The sequence below is a fragment of the Sebastes umbrosus genome, chromosome 15 (assembly GCF_015220745.1).
Source record: "Sebastes umbrosus isolate fSebUmb1 chromosome 15, fSebUmb1.pri, whole genome shotgun sequence".
NCBI classification, from domain to species: Eukaryota; Metazoa; Chordata; class Actinopteri; order Perciformes; family Sebastidae; genus Sebastes; species Sebastes umbrosus.
The window spans coordinates 14,593,869-14,612,980 of record NC_051283.1 but is presented as its reverse complement, the minus strand read 5'-3'; the positions used below and the strand labels follow the sequence as shown (position 1 = coordinate 14,612,980).

The 19,112-nt window shown below is 41.6% G+C and overlaps 1 protein-coding gene across 1 annotated transcript in view; it reads right to left on the bottom strand.

The window, feature by feature from the left end:
• Positions 1 to 19,112, bottom strand: part of dnah3 (dynein axonemal heavy chain 3) — a 30,843-nt gene that overhangs the window by 7,468 nt on the left and 4,263 nt on the right. The window contains exons 10-53 of the mRNA XM_037795445.1: positions 18,225 to 18,420; positions 17,938 to 18,117; positions 17,706 to 17,836; positions 17,495 to 17,600; positions 17,209 to 17,387; positions 16,863 to 17,047; positions 16,610 to 16,733; positions 15,508 to 15,661; positions 15,251 to 15,395; positions 14,890 to 15,101; positions 14,653 to 14,744; positions 14,403 to 14,517; positions 14,091 to 14,207; positions 12,821 to 13,000; positions 12,584 to 12,720; positions 12,191 to 12,392; positions 11,399 to 11,491; positions 11,014 to 11,124; positions 10,786 to 10,900; positions 10,497 to 10,695; positions 10,226 to 10,334; positions 10,008 to 10,121; positions 8,326 to 8,502; positions 8,097 to 8,188; positions 7,778 to 7,997; positions 7,537 to 7,671; positions 7,338 to 7,449; positions 6,939 to 7,180; positions 6,651 to 6,751; positions 6,409 to 6,514; positions 5,886 to 6,015; positions 5,563 to 5,796; positions 5,372 to 5,475; positions 5,003 to 5,297; positions 4,719 to 4,898; positions 4,508 to 4,631; positions 4,254 to 4,410; positions 4,024 to 4,167; positions 3,086 to 3,752; positions 2,837 to 3,002; positions 2,496 to 2,712; positions 1,520 to 1,702; positions 1,156 to 1,354; positions 534 to 1,047 (exon numbers count right to left, since the gene is read on the bottom strand). Of these exons, the coding sequence (XP_037651373.1) occupies positions 534 to 1,047; positions 1,156 to 1,354; positions 1,520 to 1,702; positions 2,496 to 2,712; positions 2,837 to 3,002; positions 3,086 to 3,752; positions 4,024 to 4,167; positions 4,254 to 4,410; positions 4,508 to 4,631; positions 4,719 to 4,898; positions 5,003 to 5,297; positions 5,372 to 5,475; positions 5,563 to 5,796; positions 5,886 to 6,015; positions 6,409 to 6,514; positions 6,651 to 6,751; positions 6,939 to 7,180; positions 7,338 to 7,449; positions 7,537 to 7,671; positions 7,778 to 7,997; positions 8,097 to 8,188; positions 8,326 to 8,502; positions 10,008 to 10,121; positions 10,226 to 10,334; positions 10,497 to 10,695; positions 10,786 to 10,900; positions 11,014 to 11,124; positions 11,399 to 11,491; positions 12,191 to 12,392; positions 12,584 to 12,720; positions 12,821 to 13,000; positions 14,091 to 14,207; positions 14,403 to 14,517; positions 14,653 to 14,744; positions 14,890 to 15,101; positions 15,251 to 15,395; positions 15,508 to 15,661; positions 16,610 to 16,733; positions 16,863 to 17,047; positions 17,209 to 17,387; positions 17,495 to 17,600; positions 17,706 to 17,836; positions 17,938 to 18,117; positions 18,225 to 18,420 (7,695 nt within the window). The remainder of the gene's footprint in view (positions 1 to 533; positions 1,048 to 1,155; positions 1,355 to 1,519; positions 1,703 to 2,495; positions 2,713 to 2,836; positions 3,003 to 3,085; positions 3,753 to 4,023; positions 4,168 to 4,253; positions 4,411 to 4,507; positions 4,632 to 4,718; positions 4,899 to 5,002; positions 5,298 to 5,371; positions 5,476 to 5,562; positions 5,797 to 5,885; positions 6,016 to 6,408; positions 6,515 to 6,650; positions 6,752 to 6,938; positions 7,181 to 7,337; positions 7,450 to 7,536; positions 7,672 to 7,777; positions 7,998 to 8,096; positions 8,189 to 8,325; positions 8,503 to 10,007; positions 10,122 to 10,225; positions 10,335 to 10,496; positions 10,696 to 10,785; positions 10,901 to 11,013; positions 11,125 to 11,398; positions 11,492 to 12,190; positions 12,393 to 12,583; positions 12,721 to 12,820; positions 13,001 to 14,090; positions 14,208 to 14,402; positions 14,518 to 14,652; positions 14,745 to 14,889; positions 15,102 to 15,250; positions 15,396 to 15,507; positions 15,662 to 16,609; positions 16,734 to 16,862; positions 17,048 to 17,208; positions 17,388 to 17,494; positions 17,601 to 17,705; positions 17,837 to 17,937; positions 18,118 to 18,224; positions 18,421 to 19,112) is intronic.

Here is a 19,112-nt window from a genome sequence, read left to right as displayed (position 1 = left end):
AAGATCTTCATCCTCCTAAATTTCTCACTAGTAGAGGTCAATTTTCGATAAGATTTAAGGGTACCAAATTATGGAGTAGCTTTTCACATCTATCAAAAAACTATCAGATGCCTAAAGGGTCATTTAACTGCTGTTTTGTAATTGCTTTTCCCCGTGTTGTCAATTTATCTGATTTTTTTTCCACTCATAGTGTTATGTATGATTACTATTGCCCAGAAGTCAATGTAGTCAATGTTAAACCAATATCCCCTCACAAACACAAACATACATTAACATTTCTTGTGTTTTTTTATACATTTATTGTTATTGTCATTATTATATATCTTGTTCTAATTGTTTGTCATCACTATTATGTAGTCATATTATTTCTGTATATTAATCTTGTCTGTAGGTGAAGGTTTCAAATAAGTCCAGTGTTTTTTTGCCTCTTCCTGCACTGTATATTATTTATTTTTTTGTTATGTTTGTGTAGTCTTAATTTGTGCAAAATAAATAAACAAATAAACAAACAATATATGTATATTTTGATATACCTAATCCCTAGTTGCCTTGCAGCCTCTGTCCACCTGTCCTTCTCTCCACCCAGTCCTCCAATCAGCTTCTCTGCCCTGATCAGCTTCTGAGAACACAATTCAATGTTGGCCTCCAGGTCCTCCTTCTTGTTCATCATGGCCGCCAAGTCGTCATTCAGGCTCTGCAGTCTGTCCACCACTTTTTTCAGCTCGGCTCTTTTCACCGTCAACATTGCCATCTGTACGGCCAGCTCGTCCTCGGCCAGCTTCAGTCTTTCCTTCTTGGGGGCGACCACTTTGGCAATACGCTCGTACACTTCCATCGCTCGCACCCATTTACAGAGACCCTCACAAGCCGAGGAGACGTTTTTAATGATGGAGGGCTGGAACTCGGGGTTGTCGACAAACTTGTCTCTGATTTTCTTGATGTACGGGGCGGGAATGTTGTCTTTGTCGTAGGCTTTGAGGCTGTCCAAAAACTTCAGGTCTCCAAGGAGCTTCTTCGAGGGGCCCCAGAAGTCCTCAATCATCTTACCTGCAACATATTTATTTGAAATAGTAATGCTGTTATGATATTTTATTTTTTTCGAAAGTACAATATAAACCATTGTCATATTCAATTCTTGCAAAGCTGTGATCTTACCTGAGCCACTAGGATCAGGTTTTCTCTCAGGTTTGATGCCTTTCATGATACAGATGGACTCCATGACTAGTTTGACTAGACCTGGTGGGTTCTGCATAGACTTCACTACTGTAATGTCTGAAGGTTTTAATGTGTCCAAGGCTGACAGGGCAGCCTCCAATGCGGGCATTGCTTCTGCCAAGTCTCCCTCACACTCATCCTGAAAGAAAAACAATCCGTGTCTAAATATGTAACTGGATGCAAACCAAAATACTGCACTTGTAAACAATTGGTAGATATATTTTAGAAAAAAATATCCAAACACTACATAAATTATATATACATTTTTGCGCTGGTAAAATGTGCTCCTGAAATACATGTATACCTTAATGGCTTGGGCTGCAGCTGCTGCATCATTAGCCACTTTCTCATCAGCAGACACAAGTTCTTTCTTAGCGTCTACCACCACAGTTTCCCCCTCTATCTTAAACATCATCTCATCTGTTTCAGCTGAGGTCCGGATGAGCTCCGGCTGCAAGGCTGTCAGCTCCCCCTGCATCACTGACACCTGTGGACATAGTATGATGTAGAGGTAGACAGAATATTCGGACAAACCGATTAATCGGCGCCGATGGGTCATTTTTACAAACTATCGTTATCGGCGGAACTGGGCTCTGATAGTACATAGCACAGACGCCACCAGTCATGCGGGGATATACTGTACGTCCCATTTTGAATGGAGGCTCCATACCCAAAGTCAAGGGAAAAAATGTTCTCTCTTGAATATATAATGCAACACTATCAGCTCTTTGCCCCAGATACAAGACAGGCAGACAGGGAGGAAAAGAAATCATTCACTGTTATTTTAACTTGTACCAATTTGTTGTTCTCTCTTCCAAATAATCCAGCCACATAACCATCCATTCATGAAATGAAATCACACACTCAAGGACGAACATTAATGGTTTGGTTTTTGTAGCATTTAACAATGTACGAGACATCCTGGCCAGTCATACTGTAAGCCACAGAACAGAGCATCGTCCATTGCAAATAAATAGAACATTTTCCAATGATGTAATCCACCTATATCACACGTCAGGATATTCTCTTACAAATTATTAAATTCAGAGTGACAAAACACTGATTTATTAAAAACAGCGTATGCAAAAGTAGCCGAACAGGCTGCTGCAGAAGTAAAGAAGATATCGGCCAACTGATCGGCTATGAGCTTTTTCACTGCTCCAAACTATCATTTGGCCATTAAAAATCCACTATCTGTTGGCATCTAGTATAATGTGTCAATATTATTCATCTGGTCAGAGGTAACATTTAAGGTAATATTGCTTGACAGGGTGCATCACCTGAGACGCAGCAAACTCCAGTTTCTGGAGCCCAATGATGTAGCGGTTCCTCGCCGTATCCACTTCATTCCTCTTGGCGTTGAGCAGAGTCTTGAAGGTGAGGATGAGTTCAAGGTAGGAGGTGGGCGTGACATAATTGTATCTCCTCAGTCTGGAGAAATACCTTAAAGACATCTCTCCGACACATGTCTGGAAGGTCTTGCACATCTCCACCACCCTAAGATCACAGAAAAAACACAAAATGTGGGCACACTACACAGTTCCAGATGCAAATTGAGTCCATGTCACTGTTAAGCAGCTGAAACGAGTACTACTTTTTGGCATCCTTTTTATGTGCTTACTCTAGTCTGATATCACTGTCCATTTCCACATCCTCTAAAAATTTGTGGGCCACCATCTCCAGGGCATCATTTGGCCACGCGTGGAACCAGTCAATGGTGCAGCAGTTGATAAGGGAGGGGAACATCCTGAGACGGTTCCTAAATGCATCACCGACAGGACTCATGGCTGTTGAATACAATAATTCCCAGTTACTTACTAAAACTTCAAACAAAAAAAAGAAAAGAAAAAGGAAAAGTTAAGGTGCCTACCTAGCACAATGTGAAGGTTAGACTTCACACGGTCAATGAAGAAGTTGTACAGTGAGAGCGGAGTTGCATCGATCTTTTTGCCCTCAAGCCGGGCAATTCCCTGCACTTTCTCTAAGATCTCAGCACGTTCATCGGCAGGAAAGATGTTAGGCACATCACCGGTGTTAAGCAGCATGTTGATGTCCTCCAACATGGCCTCATTTTTAATTTGGCTGTCATTGAACAGGAACACCAGGCTCTTTCCCTCGATGCCTGCTTTAAGCATAATCCGCTTCAGGTCATCACGCCAGTCTGACAAGCTGTAGCTCTTGGTCAACTCAATCTGGAACAGGACGTAATCATTGATGAAGGTGCCCAGCTTAGTGGTGCTCTGACGCCCCGAACCGCCAATGCCGACGAGCAGAAGGTGGCCGTTGTCTTGTTTCAGCACACGGCAGATGCGGGAGATGTGCTCGATGGCAAATTTGAACATTACAAGGGACATTGGTGCCTTGCTGCAGTTGTTGTACTCGCCCAGATAGAACTCCATCACTTCTTGTAAGGCACACAGGTCTGTGATTTCATCGTAGGCCTTGACGTCAGAATTATGCTTGGCGTAGTCACCGAAGAACAAGCTGCGGATGTTCTCGTCCGCTACCTTGCCATCTGGGCTAAGATGGCTCAGGAGCTAGACAACAATAGGAGAGATTCAGAATTAAATATAGAAGCTACAGTTTGTAATCTAGACCACCAAAACACACTACACTATACAAAGCAGCAGCTTCTCTCAGATCTATGCAGATTAAACTTCACTAAACACGATCCATCAGATGTGTCTCACAAAGTCAGTGAGGATTGATACATTTAATAAAATGTAAGAGAATCTGCTCCGTGAGACAAAAACGCTTTCAGTGAGGATTGGCCTTGAGACTGCGTGTGTGCAATAATCAAATATGTACCTTTTCCACACTCTGCTTAAAGAAGTTTGAGGTTCTCTCTTTGACGATGCCAAAGAATGTCTCCTTGTCTTCGTTGTCAATGAGTCGGTCATAGAAAACACGGTAGACCTCATGGATCCACAGGCGGATCAGTTTGTCTCCCTCCTGACATAACACGCCAACATACATGAAGAAGACACATCAATTCAGAACAATTAACTTAAACCTTTCACTATTGTCTGCACTCTTACCTGCATGTGTGTTTGTGGAGCCAGGAGCACACCCCGTATCACCCGAGCAAAGTCCCGCAGGTTGAAGATGTAGTGGGACTTCGACGGGGTGGGGAGGAAGCAGTCCATGGCGTCCTTATAGACTGCCATGGTGGCCTGGACCATGATCTTGCCTAGCCTTGGACATAAGACAAAATACAGTACGTCTTTCTGACAAAGATAATTTATATAACTCCACCACTGCTTGATATTCTAATACATATTTGACAAGTTACCTGTAGAAAGTGGGCTCGAAGCCCTTGCTGAAGTGCCAGTCAGTAATGGAGCTGAATATCTTGGTTAGCGTTTCATCATCAAAGGAATCAATTGAGATGATATTCAAGTGGCGGGTGAAGCGTCCTAGGATTTCAAACATTTTGTCAATTTCATCTGCTGCTTTCTATAATCGAATTACTAGTATCTCATATAAATAATTATTTAAAATACCTGTAATGTCATTTTTCCCACCACCAGGAGGCCCCATTGCAGACATAAACAGCATGTCCACTATGTTTAGTCTGGAGGTGTCCTTCTTGTCATACCAGTGATGATGGTCAATCCACTGCCTTAACAGCTCGATTGGGGGTTGGGCGCCGTAGATTTCCTTAGCCGGCATGTTCAGATCATCTATGTAGAAGAGATAACAATAACAATCAATCCGTATGTGAAAAATGACTATCAAATACTCACTGATCCACTTTTAGCCCAACTTTATGTGCATCCATCTTTACCAACATAGACGATACACTTCATTCCCACAGGAGGTCCAAACACGCCCTTCCTTCTTCGGTCCAGCTTGGCCATGATGATGTCTTGGGTCTGATTCGCTGAGGTTCGGGCTGAGAAGTTGATGCAGTTTGGTGTGTACTTCTTTTTAGGCAGCTTTACCAAGAAGCTTTTGTTGATGACAGATTTGCCAGTGCCAGTGGGCCCAACAAACAGCATGGGTACTTCATGTGCCAGGTAAGTACGCAGGAAAAAAAGCTGACGTGCCGTCTCCATGGTTGGGATGATGAGGTCTGACACCTTGTAAGGATAAGCAGAGTTTCAGCGAACATGGACATTCACAGTGGTAACCTCTGTGGCATAAACACACTCACATTGGCTGCAGCTGGAATGACATTTTCCTCCTCTGTGATTGAATCAGTCCATATATTCCACTGTCCTTGTCCATCCTTATGAAAGTAGTAGTCATAGACAGTGCCTGCAAAACAATAAGTAAACATCATGCACTACTAATGTTAAAAAGGCAGGTTTTTAATTGGTGTAGTAACTAAATCAATTGTGTGACCTCTCTCAGGGAAGATGTTGTTCTTTTTGAGTTGGACACTCTTAGGCCGAGGGTGCTCATCGTCCATACCCATGATCAGATTGCGGTAGAAGTAATCAAACTTCTTTCGACTGTCCCCAGTGATGGTCCCACCCACAGTCCATACAACCGCAAATAGGAACAGACCCTGCAGCCACAAGGTTATCTGCTGGCTGGACATCTCGGTGCCATCGGCTCCTGATGCAGAAATTTCATCTGGGTGTAGACAGGAGTGTTAACACATACACACACTGACAAAAATAAATATATGTATAAATGATCATTTAAATGTCATTCTTACTGACCCATCAGGCAGGTGTACAACTTCATTAGACTGTGGGCCAAGTGGATGGGAGACGTTTGAACCAGAAAGCGACACTCCCTGTCTATAAAGTCCAGACAGGGCTGAACTAGCCAATCAAACAGGTCCACTATCTGTGGGACAAAAGGTCAAAGAAGCAGGTATAAGACACATCATATGACATATAAAAGTAATTATATCGAAATCGCAACATGGCCTACGGAAATTTTCAAATCGCAGTGTTTGTTAAAATCGCAATATTTGTTAAAGGCGTGTGTGTCAAAATACCATTTTAAATTAAATATTGTCATGCAGCAGAGATGTCCTGATCTACACATCATATTCTAGAGACTTAAAAAAACATCTTTGTTTGGTACAGATCCCTGCAAAAATAACACCATAATCATTTGAATATGTTTTTCAGTGAAAAGTATCAATATGTAGTATGCAATATCAGTCAAAATAGGCACAATTAGATATTTAAGTAACAAAAACTGGCTATCAATGAGCCAATTAAGTAATCTCACCAGTTCTCTGTGTTTGGTGCTCAGGCTTTCAGGCAGTGTGTTCATGTAGGAATCTCTGAGAGGAGACCAGCCCAGCTGCTGAGGTTCCATGTAGATCATACCGCACCTTCAGGCAGATGGTTACATTCAAAAACCACAATACAGTAACTTTTTTTTTACTAAACTTTAAAAACCTGTGCTTTCTATATATACAGTATTTATGCACTACAGCTGCTGGTGCAGCTTCTGTCTGTGTTGCTTACCTACTGACGGTAGCCGGAGAGGCTTGCTCCAGGTCAGCAGGTTCAAAGATCAGACTCATCTTGCTACTCATCTGGATGATCTCACCACTCATCAGACAAAGCTAGCAGAGAATAGAGTGAACAAGACAGAGGTGTTTTGTTTAAAGGCTGTCCACACCAAATGTCATTAAATCTGGCCAGGAGTTGTGGATCAAAATGTTTCAATGAAAGGAAAGCCTGAACAATCAGCATTCAACAGCAGCAGTAAGAAAAGAACTACAGCAAGGAAAGCATCAAAGTGGCCAGTACCTTCTTGTTGTCATCCAGCACAGTATTCATGTTCTCAATCCAGACAGCATCAACGGGCCCATCAAAGATGATCCACTGTCGATCTTCTGAGGTGGAGATCGCCTGATCCCTGTAGGAAACGGCCAGCACGCCATCAGACCACTCATGGCTGACTGGATCAAAGTTGCCATACAGCTGGCCCATGGTGATGGCCTTGGGGTTGATGATGCAGTAATTCACTGCAAACTCCTCCATCAGCTTGGCTGAAAAAGTGGAAGGAGAGAGAATAAACTGAAATTCAAAATTCAATTCAAAGCTGAAAAAAAAATCATATCTTTGCTAATGGCTTGTTAGGGGCCAATTCATGATTAAAAAAAACATGGTGACACCTAGAACATAATTATGAATTGAAATACTTACCTTCATAAAGGTCTCCAAGGGCAGCAGCAAGAACTTTATATGCAGAAGTCTTTCCTGCGAGAGAGTCTCCTACTATCATGAAGCCATGGCGTACCAGCATCATCTCATACACCTATACATAATCGCAAATCAACAAATGTGGTTGACGTTTAAAAACAAACAACTTTTATGGGTCTTAAGCGTTAGTCATTCTTGGTACCTGGATAATTTTGCCAATGAACCATGGGACAGACTGGAGGTTGAGCTTAGCGATGTTGTCATTAAGAGCCTTGAGTAGGAGATCGTAGTCTGGTTTTGGAAGGACCACGCCAGGGAATAAATCAGAGATGATACCCTGTGGGCAGCAGAGGGAGAATTCAACTGATTAATTAGCAATTGGTGCACACAAAGAAAAACAAAACACTAGCAATTATAATTGGATTTGGAGCAAAGTCTGTCACCCGAAACAGAGGCACATCCTGTGCTAGAAACTTGGCCATGTTGACGTCCATCAGCGCCCTGAGCAGCAACACGCTCTCGTTCTCCTCGGGGTACTTCAGCTTCAGATTCCCTGCTGCAGTCAGCACAGACTTCACAGCTCGCATGCCGTAGTCATAGTGGTGTTGGGAGGACAGCTGCTCGGAGCACAAGCGGTAGGTGGCCACGATCTTCTGGGCCAGACTGGAATTTGAGATGTATGAGGCTTAGTGAACGAGCCAACCGGGAGCTAAGACTAGCCCAGGAAAAATACACTTACTAAAAAAATGTTGTCACACATACCTGCGAGATTCAATGAAGCCCATGGAGTATAATGAGATTTCTCCAATGAGACCGTAGTCTGGCACCATCATAGCCACTGTACGGAAAAGAGCCTACAAGACAAGATTGACAGTTCCAGCATCTTATTCTCTCAAGTATACTTTACACTTTTCCCCTTTTCTTCTTCATCATCAGACTCTGCTCGTTTGGGTGATGTTTAAGACGACGCTACAGTGCTACAGTGATGTACCTTTAGGTTGTCGGGGAGCTCGGCCCTGCCGGCGTAACCAGGGTTCATGGTGATGAACACAGCGCAGGTTGCGTTGAGTAACAGCTCTGTCCCCTCAAACATGAAGGTCTTCAGATTCTTGGCTATTGCCTGTTGAATGCAGAGGATCTGCTGAGCCACCACAGAGAGCACCTCCACCTGTGACACACACACAAACACATTATGCATTATGCTTCAGTAGACACAAGCATTGGAATGCATTGTGACTGAGAAATAACAATATATAATATTCATCAGCGGCAGCATCATCTCTACTTATATATGAATTTTAAGATGTGAATGTGCCATATTGAACTGGATTGTAATTCACTCGCAAACTTACATGTTGTAGGCAAAATATTCTCCTCAAATGGGAGCTGTAAGCTGTAAAGTAGCTTTTCTTTGCATTCAAACAACAAACAACACTGAAACAACAACATAAGTGCACGTGTGTTTGCCATCTTATTGCTTGGATACAAAACAGGTAATCCATGTGTTTTTTCTGCCATGGTTGAAAATAAAACCTTCTGTGTACATGTAAATCATATTTTGCAAATTAAGGTGCATACTTCTTACATGTTACATTTTTGCAGAAGAGGATGAGAGAGCACAAGACAGGATGTGAAATAATGGATACTATAATATATAAAAAGGTGCTTGTATTTGACTCTGTAATAAAAATGGAGCCAGTACAATGCAGACAAGACTGGTGTTACATTCTGCCATTTAATTTTTAAAAGAAAACTCTAGCAGCAGGGTTTTGTATGTGTTGCAATCTGTCAATTATCCTCTTTGTTAAGACACTTTTGTATTAAAATAATCCAATCAACTTGACATAAAAGCAAAAGCAGCGCCTCTGTATCCTGCTGAGTGGCAAATGATCTAAATTTAGCTAGGTTTCTGTTTTGGAGGAAAACAGATTTCATTCATGTTAGCTTGTCGGGAAGGAGGCTAAATAATGCTCCAAAGTTAGGCTAGATTTTGGCGAGGATAAACTGGCCTGGCTATTTTCACAGGGGTCCTTTGACCTCTGACCTCAAGATATGTGAATGGAAAAGGGGTTCTATGGATACCCACAAGTCTCCCCTTTACAGACATGCCCACTTTATGATAATCACATGCAGTTTGGGGGAAAAACGATGCAGTTCTTTTTGCATGCAGCATAAATGTATTATTGCCACCTATTCTAAAACGGTGTATTTTATCAATTCTTGACTTGTTAAAAAATTGTTAAATTTAGCACCAAATCTGTGTAACAAATGTTAACAACCCCAAAAATTGCTGCAACAACTTGTGAGACATGGGCATGGCCATCATATACTTTTATCATTATGTTCTAAGCCCTTATACACTTTCACAATTTATTGTAATTAATTCATTAATTCATGTTTATTTCTGATTAATGACTAGAACAACTTGACACACAGTGCTGAGCAGCACCTCAAATTAATCTTCAGGTTCCCAGCTTTCAGATGATGTACACCACTTCTATGTGACATACAGTGTACCGCTGACCTGTTATCTCCCCCTAAATACCCCCTCTACTCCCCTAAAAAATACAAAAAAGCGTCTAACTGGGTCTCTTAGGGTTAAAGCAGATACTGTAGGCTATTTGGGTCGTTTGATTTAACAGATTTGACCAGTATAACAATAATTGTGCTTACCTCAATACGATTGAACTCATCAAAGCAGGCCCAAGCTCCAGCCTGAGCCAGTCCTTTGAAGAACTTACTCATGGCCTTGTAGTCCAGACCATCGGAGCAGTTGAACACCACACACTAAGATAAGATAAGATACGATTTTTTTTATGTCAGTAATAAGAAAAGAAAAACACAAATAAAATGCAGATCAGTGTTTTACTGATCTGCGTGTACCTGTGTACCTGTTTAGCCAAAGCTTTTGCCAGATCTTTTGTGGTCTCAGTCTTGCCGGTTCCTGCAGGACCCTCAGGAGCTCCCCCCAAGTTTAACTTCAATGCCCCCATTAGAGTTCTGGTGGAACACAAAGTCATTTGACCCAATGATACAATGAAAGAACTTCACATCCTTTGACATCTGAATTTAGAAGTTAGAATCAAATTTTGACTATGACATTGTATTTTGCAGCTCTCCATCCATAGCCAAGGATAAGGAGTCAAACAGACTGTAAGTTACCTGTAGCAGCGATCAGTTAGCGGTGTAATGACAAGACGGGGGGAGTTGCCCAGATATTCATAACCATATTTCAAGCAGGTGGTGATCATGCGCAGCATCACTTCTCCATCCTCCCAGAAGTAACGCAGCTGAGAAATCCACGCAAAGTCATTCAGTGAGGAGACGCGGTCCTCTGCCAGTTTTGCCACAACATCTCGAGCTAGCAGAAGAAAGAAAGTGTGAGATTTCCCGCAAGCTAAATTTAATCACGAGAGCATATTTTATCGCTTTAAAAGAACAGCTATATTACCATGAACATCTATAACAGTAAGAGCACCAAGGGTCATCCTTGCCCCTCCGGACAGCTTCCCACGCACCAGCTCCACAATGTCAGCAATCTGAGCATTGCTTTTCTCCACATAGGCCTTTAGGTGGAATGGAAAATCAGTCCACAGGTTAGACTACGGTGTAATAATTATGTAACTTTTGGGCTTAGGAGTTGTCTTTCTATGTGGAAGCTAGCAGTGGATGTACTGACAGGCAGTGAGTTGGTCTGGATGGCTTCAGATACTTCAGTAGTCCAAACGATGGAGGAGGCACAAATGACAACCTGGCCAGGCCACTGCAACACCCACTTCTTCCTGGGCAACTACAGCAAAAAAAGATTAAATATTACACAGTAGAGATGAGGTTTTTACACTGCTTATACCCATCTGAACCCCAATAAATGGTAATGATGTGCAATTTTCTTTAACCACCTTTTATCACTCCACATTTTAATACAGCTTCAAAGAACTGATGGCTGGTTTAATAAAAGAAATACCATTTATAAAAGGAAACCCAGTCCCCAGTATAGTCATGAATTGCCTACATCTACTGTCAGTCAAATTCATCACAGATTCAAAAATAAAGTCCCCAAATACCTCTGTATACTGCAACAGTCCTTGGTAGATGACATGTCGAACACTCCTGAGCATTAGGTCCTCCACCTGCCGCAGCCACTTCTCTACCATACCCTAAAAATCAAATGCTAACAGTCACCCAAATACGTCCACAATGTTATGTCCAAGAAAGTAAAATTTGTTAAGAAATATAATCATTTAAAATAGATATGCTAAATACATATATATATACATACATTGAATGTATAAATACTAGGGCTGTCAATTGATTAAAATATTTAATCACAATTAATCACATGATTGTCCATAATTAAATCGTGATTAATTGAAAATTAGTCGCACATTTTTTTATCTGTTCAAAATGTACCTTAAAGGGAGATTTGTCAAGTATTTAATACTCTTATCAACATGGGAGTGGGCAAATATCCTGCTTTATGTAAATGTAGGTTTATATTTATTATTGGAAATCAATTAACAACACAAAAAAATTACAAATATTGTCCAGAAACCCTCACAGGTACTGCATTTAGCATAAAAAAAATATATGCTAAAATCATAACATGACAAACTGCAGCCCAACAGGCAACAACAGCTGTCAGTGTGTCAGTGTGCTGACTTGACTATGACTTGCCCAAAACTGCATGTGAGTATCATAAAGTGGGCATGTCTGTAAAGGGGAAACTCGTGGGTACCCATAGAACCCATTTTCTACCCCTTGATGCTTCGACAGCCCTAATACATATATATCCATTTAATGTATAAATGCATAATACAACTATGACACAATGTATAACAACACAGTCTATTCGATACCTTGGCTTGAGCTGGATAAATCTTTTCTGTGAAGGTCACGGTCTCCTTCTCAGAGCTGATCATGCCAACAATCTCCGTGTCCCCGATGAACTCCAGCTTTGCGATGCCCTCAAAGCACTTCTTCAGGTGAGGCTGCACACACAGTGGGTCTTTGGTCTGTGAAAGGATCTCTAGCAGCTCGTCATTGGACAGGAAGAAGAACCTGGGCATATGATGAAGTTGAAGGGGAGAGATGAAACAAAACATTCGCTTAGAAAGAATGTTAATATAAGTGCTCACTTTGTCATGTGTATGTTCTCCGTGCTAAGTATATTTTGAATGTCCCTGAGGAGTAATTTGGTGTCAAATAAGTCAAAACTATTATAATGTTCTATTAGGGCTTATGGTCAAAACCTTGGGAAAAAGAGCCTCTTCTTTTCCAGGTAGGTATTGAGGCCTTTTTGGATGTCATCTAGAAACAGATTGGACTCCTGCAGCCGTTCCAGCATGTTGGGCTGATCTGTTACCACCAGCACACGTGTGTCCTTAACCTGGACCAGTGAAATCACAAAGGCACCAAAGCAAAGCACGTGCATGAGATTACATTTTTGCAAACTAAAACAGGAAGTTGTGTTCGAAGAGGATCTTTACCGCCTCTGCGATGATGTTCTTCCAGTAGCTGTCCACAATACCAAACTTGCGTCCCTCCTCAGGCATCTGGGCAATGATGTCCTCAGAGCTGAAGATGGGTTCAAGGTAGAGCCAAGTAGCTTGACACTGCAGCATGGAGTCTAGGGTGTCCTGCATACTCAGCAGCTTCTCCTCCCAAAGCTAGGTAGGAAAGTAACGGTGAGAATTACACAATTGTAGTCTCCGCATTTTTAAAGTCTACTGTAGTTTACAAAATGCTACAACAATTCTACAAAAGCCAACCTCATACTAAAGAAATTAATGATTCAAAACATGAACCCACATGTTTGTTATAACAAACAGCATGTCCATAAAAATATATATTTGGATTCAGTGATTATATTGTCCTGCATTCCTAAAACAGGTTGTTCCAAGTCTTTTATGGTAATTTTATGGCAAAGCCACTTCCACGGGTGTATAGAGTGGCATAGCTGAGGTTGTGTTTTGTAGAACAGGCAATTTTCTTACTTATTCTGGCATGAAATTGTGCTTGCATTTCCATCTGCTCAGACCACCTCTTATCGCAACACACAAGAGTTGCTTTTGTGGCTGTAGTTGGCAAAGATACACACCCAGACTTCCAAAACCACACAAACTCATTTTATGTATGATGGCTCTTTGACTTTTATATATATTTAAAGAGGACCTATTTGTGCTTTTGTGTTTTTTTCCTTTCCTTTAGTGTGTTATATCGGGGTTTTTTGTGCATGTAAAAGGTCTGCAAAGTTACAAATGCTAAAGTCCACACCAAAGAGAGTTCCTCTCCCCCACAGAAACACTGCTCCTGAACTGCCTGAAACGCCTTGCTTGAAGTCCCGCCTTTTCTTTCGTAACGTGGTGACGTCACCAAGTAACACATTTGCATAATACCTGCCTAGCGGCTAGTTTGGCACGCCCTCAAACAAAGCTAGTTAGAGCGAAGCTGGTGCGGAGTCCGAAGAGTTTGGTTCGGCTGACCAATCACATTGGTGGGCCAGCTGACCAATCAGAGCAGACTGGGATTTTCGAGAAGGCGGGGCAAGAGCTCAAACAGAGCGTTTCAGACAGAAGGTGAAAAGACGTGCTACAGCACAGCCCGTAGGAGAAAAATAAAGTGTTTTTTTGAACATTAAAGCATGTAAACATGTTCTAGTAGAAACACAAAATATAAGTATGCACCTGAAAATAAGCATAATAGGTCCTCTTTAAAGTCTAAAGGGGACCAAGAGTGACTTGTGGCGCCATGTCTTACCTTACATTCAGTCTCTATTGGCTTAATGAAGGGTGAACCTCGTAGGGTCTGCGTCTTAATAATGTGGTCATCAAGAAGCATTTGGATGTCATCCACTGCTGACACAATGTTGGTATCCTATGATAATGAAATATTAAATGTTGATGTCAATGTTCAGCATGGAAATTCATGGGTAGTTGGAGTTGAAGATAATCAATGTGACAATTTCTTGTAATATTTCAACATTCAAGATGTAATTCTTTGGAAGAAGCTATATGACACTTGTGGTATGTCTATTGTGAAAGTATGTGATTGTGAATGTGTTTGTCATACTGTATCTCTGTATGGAGCGAAAGAGAACTGGAGCTCGGCCCATTCACTTTTCATCTTATCCATGGATTTTTCCAGAGAATACTCCTTACTAGCTGACGCTCCAATCTCTTCCAACCTATGACATAAAGGTATAAAAACAAAATCACCCTCTGATCATGCTGAATATTTCCATAACCTGGGGTCACATTTTCTTGCAAGCCATGGTTTTGGATGTATTTCAACATGGTGTAATGTCAGTAAAGTGTCTTACTTATTAGAGAACTTGGAAAGCCCCAGATCCAACATGTTCAGCAGTGAGCTGCTCACATCCGGTTTGACAGCAAAGCCCACAATGCTGCTAATCTGGAGACAGACAAGAGTGTCGTAAATTATTCACATCGGCTTCATGGATCACAGGAGACGCAGGACACTTGGTCCTTACAAAGTGAATCTGACACTGGATTTCTATCGGATGATAAAATGGAACTAAAACATTAATTCAGCTGACCGCCTCCCAGTGGCGCTCTTTGATGCCGGGGTTACAGATGGTCATCATGATGGGTACGTGCTGCTTGAACTCGTCTATCTTGTTTTTGAAGCTTTTGGCCACCCGGCAAGGCCCAGGAAGATTAGAGAAAGACTTGGTCAGTTTATGCATGGTCCTCCACATGATGTCCAGCTCATCAGAGATTTTCTCTGCGTCCAGGTGCAGGAAAGGATCTAGGAGTTAAATGATAAACTAAGTACGCCATTGTGAAAACAGCTGTGCATCCTGCTTGCACTTACTGTGTGTCATTAGTCGTTATTTGAGCCATTTAGAGTTTTTAAAATGCAGTCACACAATAGCTTTCCCAGTGTGAGTCACCTACCATTCATCCACCCTTCTGACATGCTCTGAAACTTTAGTGCTGTGGTCCAGAGCTGCTCATATGGTTGTTTGTCAGCTATCAGAGTTTGGAGCACTGGGAACTGGCTCTGTCCCTTCTCCAGCAAAGTCTGCTCATTGTTGATATCCTGGAGAAATGACAGCGGAATAAACATTTTCCAGCTACTGATCTGTTTTGCTTGGGTATCAGAGCTTTGAAATCAAAAGGATAACCACATGAGTATCCAAAACATCTCTTACCTCTAGTTCAGTGACAGCAGCCTCCAGGTTGGCAGTGATTTGAGAGAGATTTCCCACATTGTTCTTCATCTCCTCCATGTTCATAACTTCCTTCTTCTTAAAGGCCTGTATCTCCTTGTCCAGATCCTGCAACCTCTGGTTAAAGTCGAATACCCTGAGATAATCGCATGGAGATTTTACAGTTTTCATTTCAGTTGTCAGCATTGGATACACTATAGTTAGTTTGGTGCATCGGAGAACACTGACACATTTTCTGAACAGATAGGGAAAGATAAGGATGCTGGGATTCTTAAAACAGTTGTTCCTATACATGTCAGTGACTTCAGCCCATTCTCATTCCGTGGACGTCAAATATCAACGCTTTGTCACGGCCGTTAAAGGCACCCTTGTGCGGCGGTATGAGACGCACGGGGGTTTCCATTTACTACAATGTAAACCCAGCCACGGCAATAGTAAACACACAGGGAAAGTGCGTTGGGAGTGTGGTAACGTAGTTTAAAGAGCAAAAGAGACACACAGGGCGGGCGGGAAGGGAGGTGAATGGGTCGAACAAACACACGGCTTTCATTCGGGAGACCGCCGTTAGTGTCCCGTGCCTTAAGTTTCACTTTCATCTTACAATCAGCTGTTGGTTTGTGTCCTGTGTTCACAATGTCAAGTCACATTTTCACTGTAAAAACGTAGTAATTTTATGCCCAACCATCTATTTTTTTCCTAAACCTAACTTAGTGGTTTTGTTGCCTAAACCTAAGCGAGTGTTTTTTTTTTTTAATTCACAACATTAAACACGTTTACTGCAACTGAAAAGTGACGCAGAGGGGTCTGACAAAGCGTCAGTATATGACAAGTTGGGATGAGAACATGTTGATGACTTTGAGCATACTGTAAGAGGGATGTGAGAAAATAGACAGCAAAAAACATGGACATTGTGTCTGTGACATGACCCATATGTTTTGGGAGGGATATATTGAAATCTAAATTTCAATTAACAGCACTTCTTGTAGGACACTGGGTGGTGCCAACAAGTAAAAAACTCCACATTCAGCTGTGGTGGTTGCCACTTGTGTGAGACCAACAGTGTGACAAGTGTTTATTCAGTAACCTTCTGTGGAGATAGTCCTCAGCCTGTTCTCTAACAGTGGCCAGACGAGTCTTGCTGTTTTCAAGCTCAGTCAGGATCTGATTGGGCCACTGGAAAACACGGGAGTTCAGCCTCAAGTCATCAGCTAGAGTAAGAAAGAAAAAAACAATCCAAAAAAAGATTGATATAATTTATCCAACATTCGCATCAATGATTACATTACATGTAATTTCTTTTGACTGCAATTGCAGATACCAGAAGAGGTTTCACATACAGGGTAGAGTGGCATTGTCCAGGAGGAAGCTGAGGCGATATGTTGCCTCATCAATCTCATCGATCAGCTTGTGAATGGTCACATCACTGGTCTTTTTAATGTACTGGATGAGAGTCACCAACTCCTCTGTGGTTTCTGGGATTCCTCTGATGGTCTTGGTAATCTCCTGATACTTTTGACAGATCCTGGGAAAGAGCGATAGCTTGTCCCTCTTAAAAATTTAAGTAAACATAACAACGGATTTGCTGTTTAAACTAAACAAAGAAAATATATTAGATGTTGAAACCATCCGACACTTTCTGCTGTTCAAGTTAGAAAAGTTTAAAGAGGTAGAGACTCCCCTCACCCCTTGTTAAGCTCCCGGTTCTCCTCCACTTCAAACATGATGATCTTGTCTTTCAGTCTCTCAGTACGGTCACACAGGTCATCATTCAGCTTGCCAAAGTACAGACAAAACATGGACAGGGGCACCGTGACATGCAGCGAGGCAATCTCCTTCCGCAAGCTATTCACGCTCTCAATTTTCTGAAGATTGGAAGAGGGAGAGAGAACATGGGCACTTAGTAGACAGCAAATGCCAGTTGGAAAGAGAAAACTTTCAGTGTAGATTTTAGCTGGAAAGGTTTAATGACCTTTGTAAATCCCTCCAATGAGTGTTTCTCTTTGAGAAAAGCTGAGATTTCCTGCGTTGCTGTATGGTCCAGTAGATTGCTGTATTTTTGATATACATTCAAATATCTGAAGAATGAGATGTTTTGAGATGTTATGAGATTAGCAGGTCTTTTACACTTGATGGTATATCAGAATAATTGAAAAGCATAAATTCAGTTCATATGTCGTTACTTTGTGGGTCCCACAGTGTTCTTATCGAAAACGTCTTTAGCTTTGTTGATTATGTTTGTAACCAGCGACTCCTCAGGACTGACGGTGCGTAGGTACAAGTTCTTGATATCGGGAAAGAGGTTACATTCCACCTGGCCAAAGCACACAAGTCACAGATCATACATGATTGTTGTATAAAAACAGAAACAGCACTGTGTACTGTGTTATATAAAACAGATTATTAAAGCTGTACCCTTGGGAGCTTCTCAGCACTCCTGATGATTTCCATGAAGGCTCTGTGGATGAGCTCCCAGCATTCCTGAAAGCTTGGACTAAAGTCAATGCGAGGGTCATTCGCCTGTAGCTTAATCAGCAGCACCTGAGACTGAACATACTTCATCTCATCAAACACCTCGCCAAAGTCATTGCCGTCCTGAAGAAAAAAAGAACACAGTAAAAGAGTAGATTTTGGTGCTCCTCTCTCACAATACCAAAGACTATTTAAACGTGTATTTTAACAACTAAAAATGTTGTCCAAACCTCATATGTAGTGAAGAAATACAACAAGTCCTGTAATGATTCTACAACCAGGCTTCGGAGCTGCAAGGACATGAGAGCAGCCACGCAGCTGAAGAACTCCTGGACACTAACTTGAGCTACTTGCTCACTCTGAGGTATGAGGGGCAACCACAGGTCCTTGAAGGTGTCAAAGAGTGAAGCACAGTGAGGCAGCCACCTGAAAGAAGATGGTAGTGATTAGTTCAGTTATTGCTATTTGTTTGTGTTTAATACCAAAACATGAGAAGAACTGAAAGGCAATATCAACAAAAAATATACTCATTAATAGTGTTGCAAGTTATATGGATGTAGGAATATCCAGAAAAAAAAGAGATTTAAAAAATGTAAAACTCAATTTCACAAATCCAACAGAAACGTGTGCCTTGATTTTTTTTAATGTCACATAATACTGGTGGTCATAAATCTTCTATCTGCAGTCATCATAATCCGCTTCCAAGAGCATGTGTGATAATAAAATACCTGAAGTGCTTCATGCACAGTTTTCTGTTTCAAATCCTACAACATGATGTCTGCTGAATAAAAGCTCAACTAACTGCACTAGTTACTGCAGTTATTACATACTTTATTTATTCCCTGGTTCTTATTGCCGTTCACACAACCCCATAGAGACACATAATGTCCTCTGGATCGAATATGGCTGGCACGGGAGACTGAAACACTGCAGAATAATGGTATCCAAGTGGGTGCAAATTACGAACATGGAAGTAAACAAATAGAAGCTAGTTTCTACAAATTACAGTGGCTCATGTTTCAGCCATCAGGGCCACAACATGCTGTAACAGGATTTACAACCGCCACGCAACAAAGGATGCACTGGAACCCTAAAGGGAGGCATCGTGTAAAGCAATC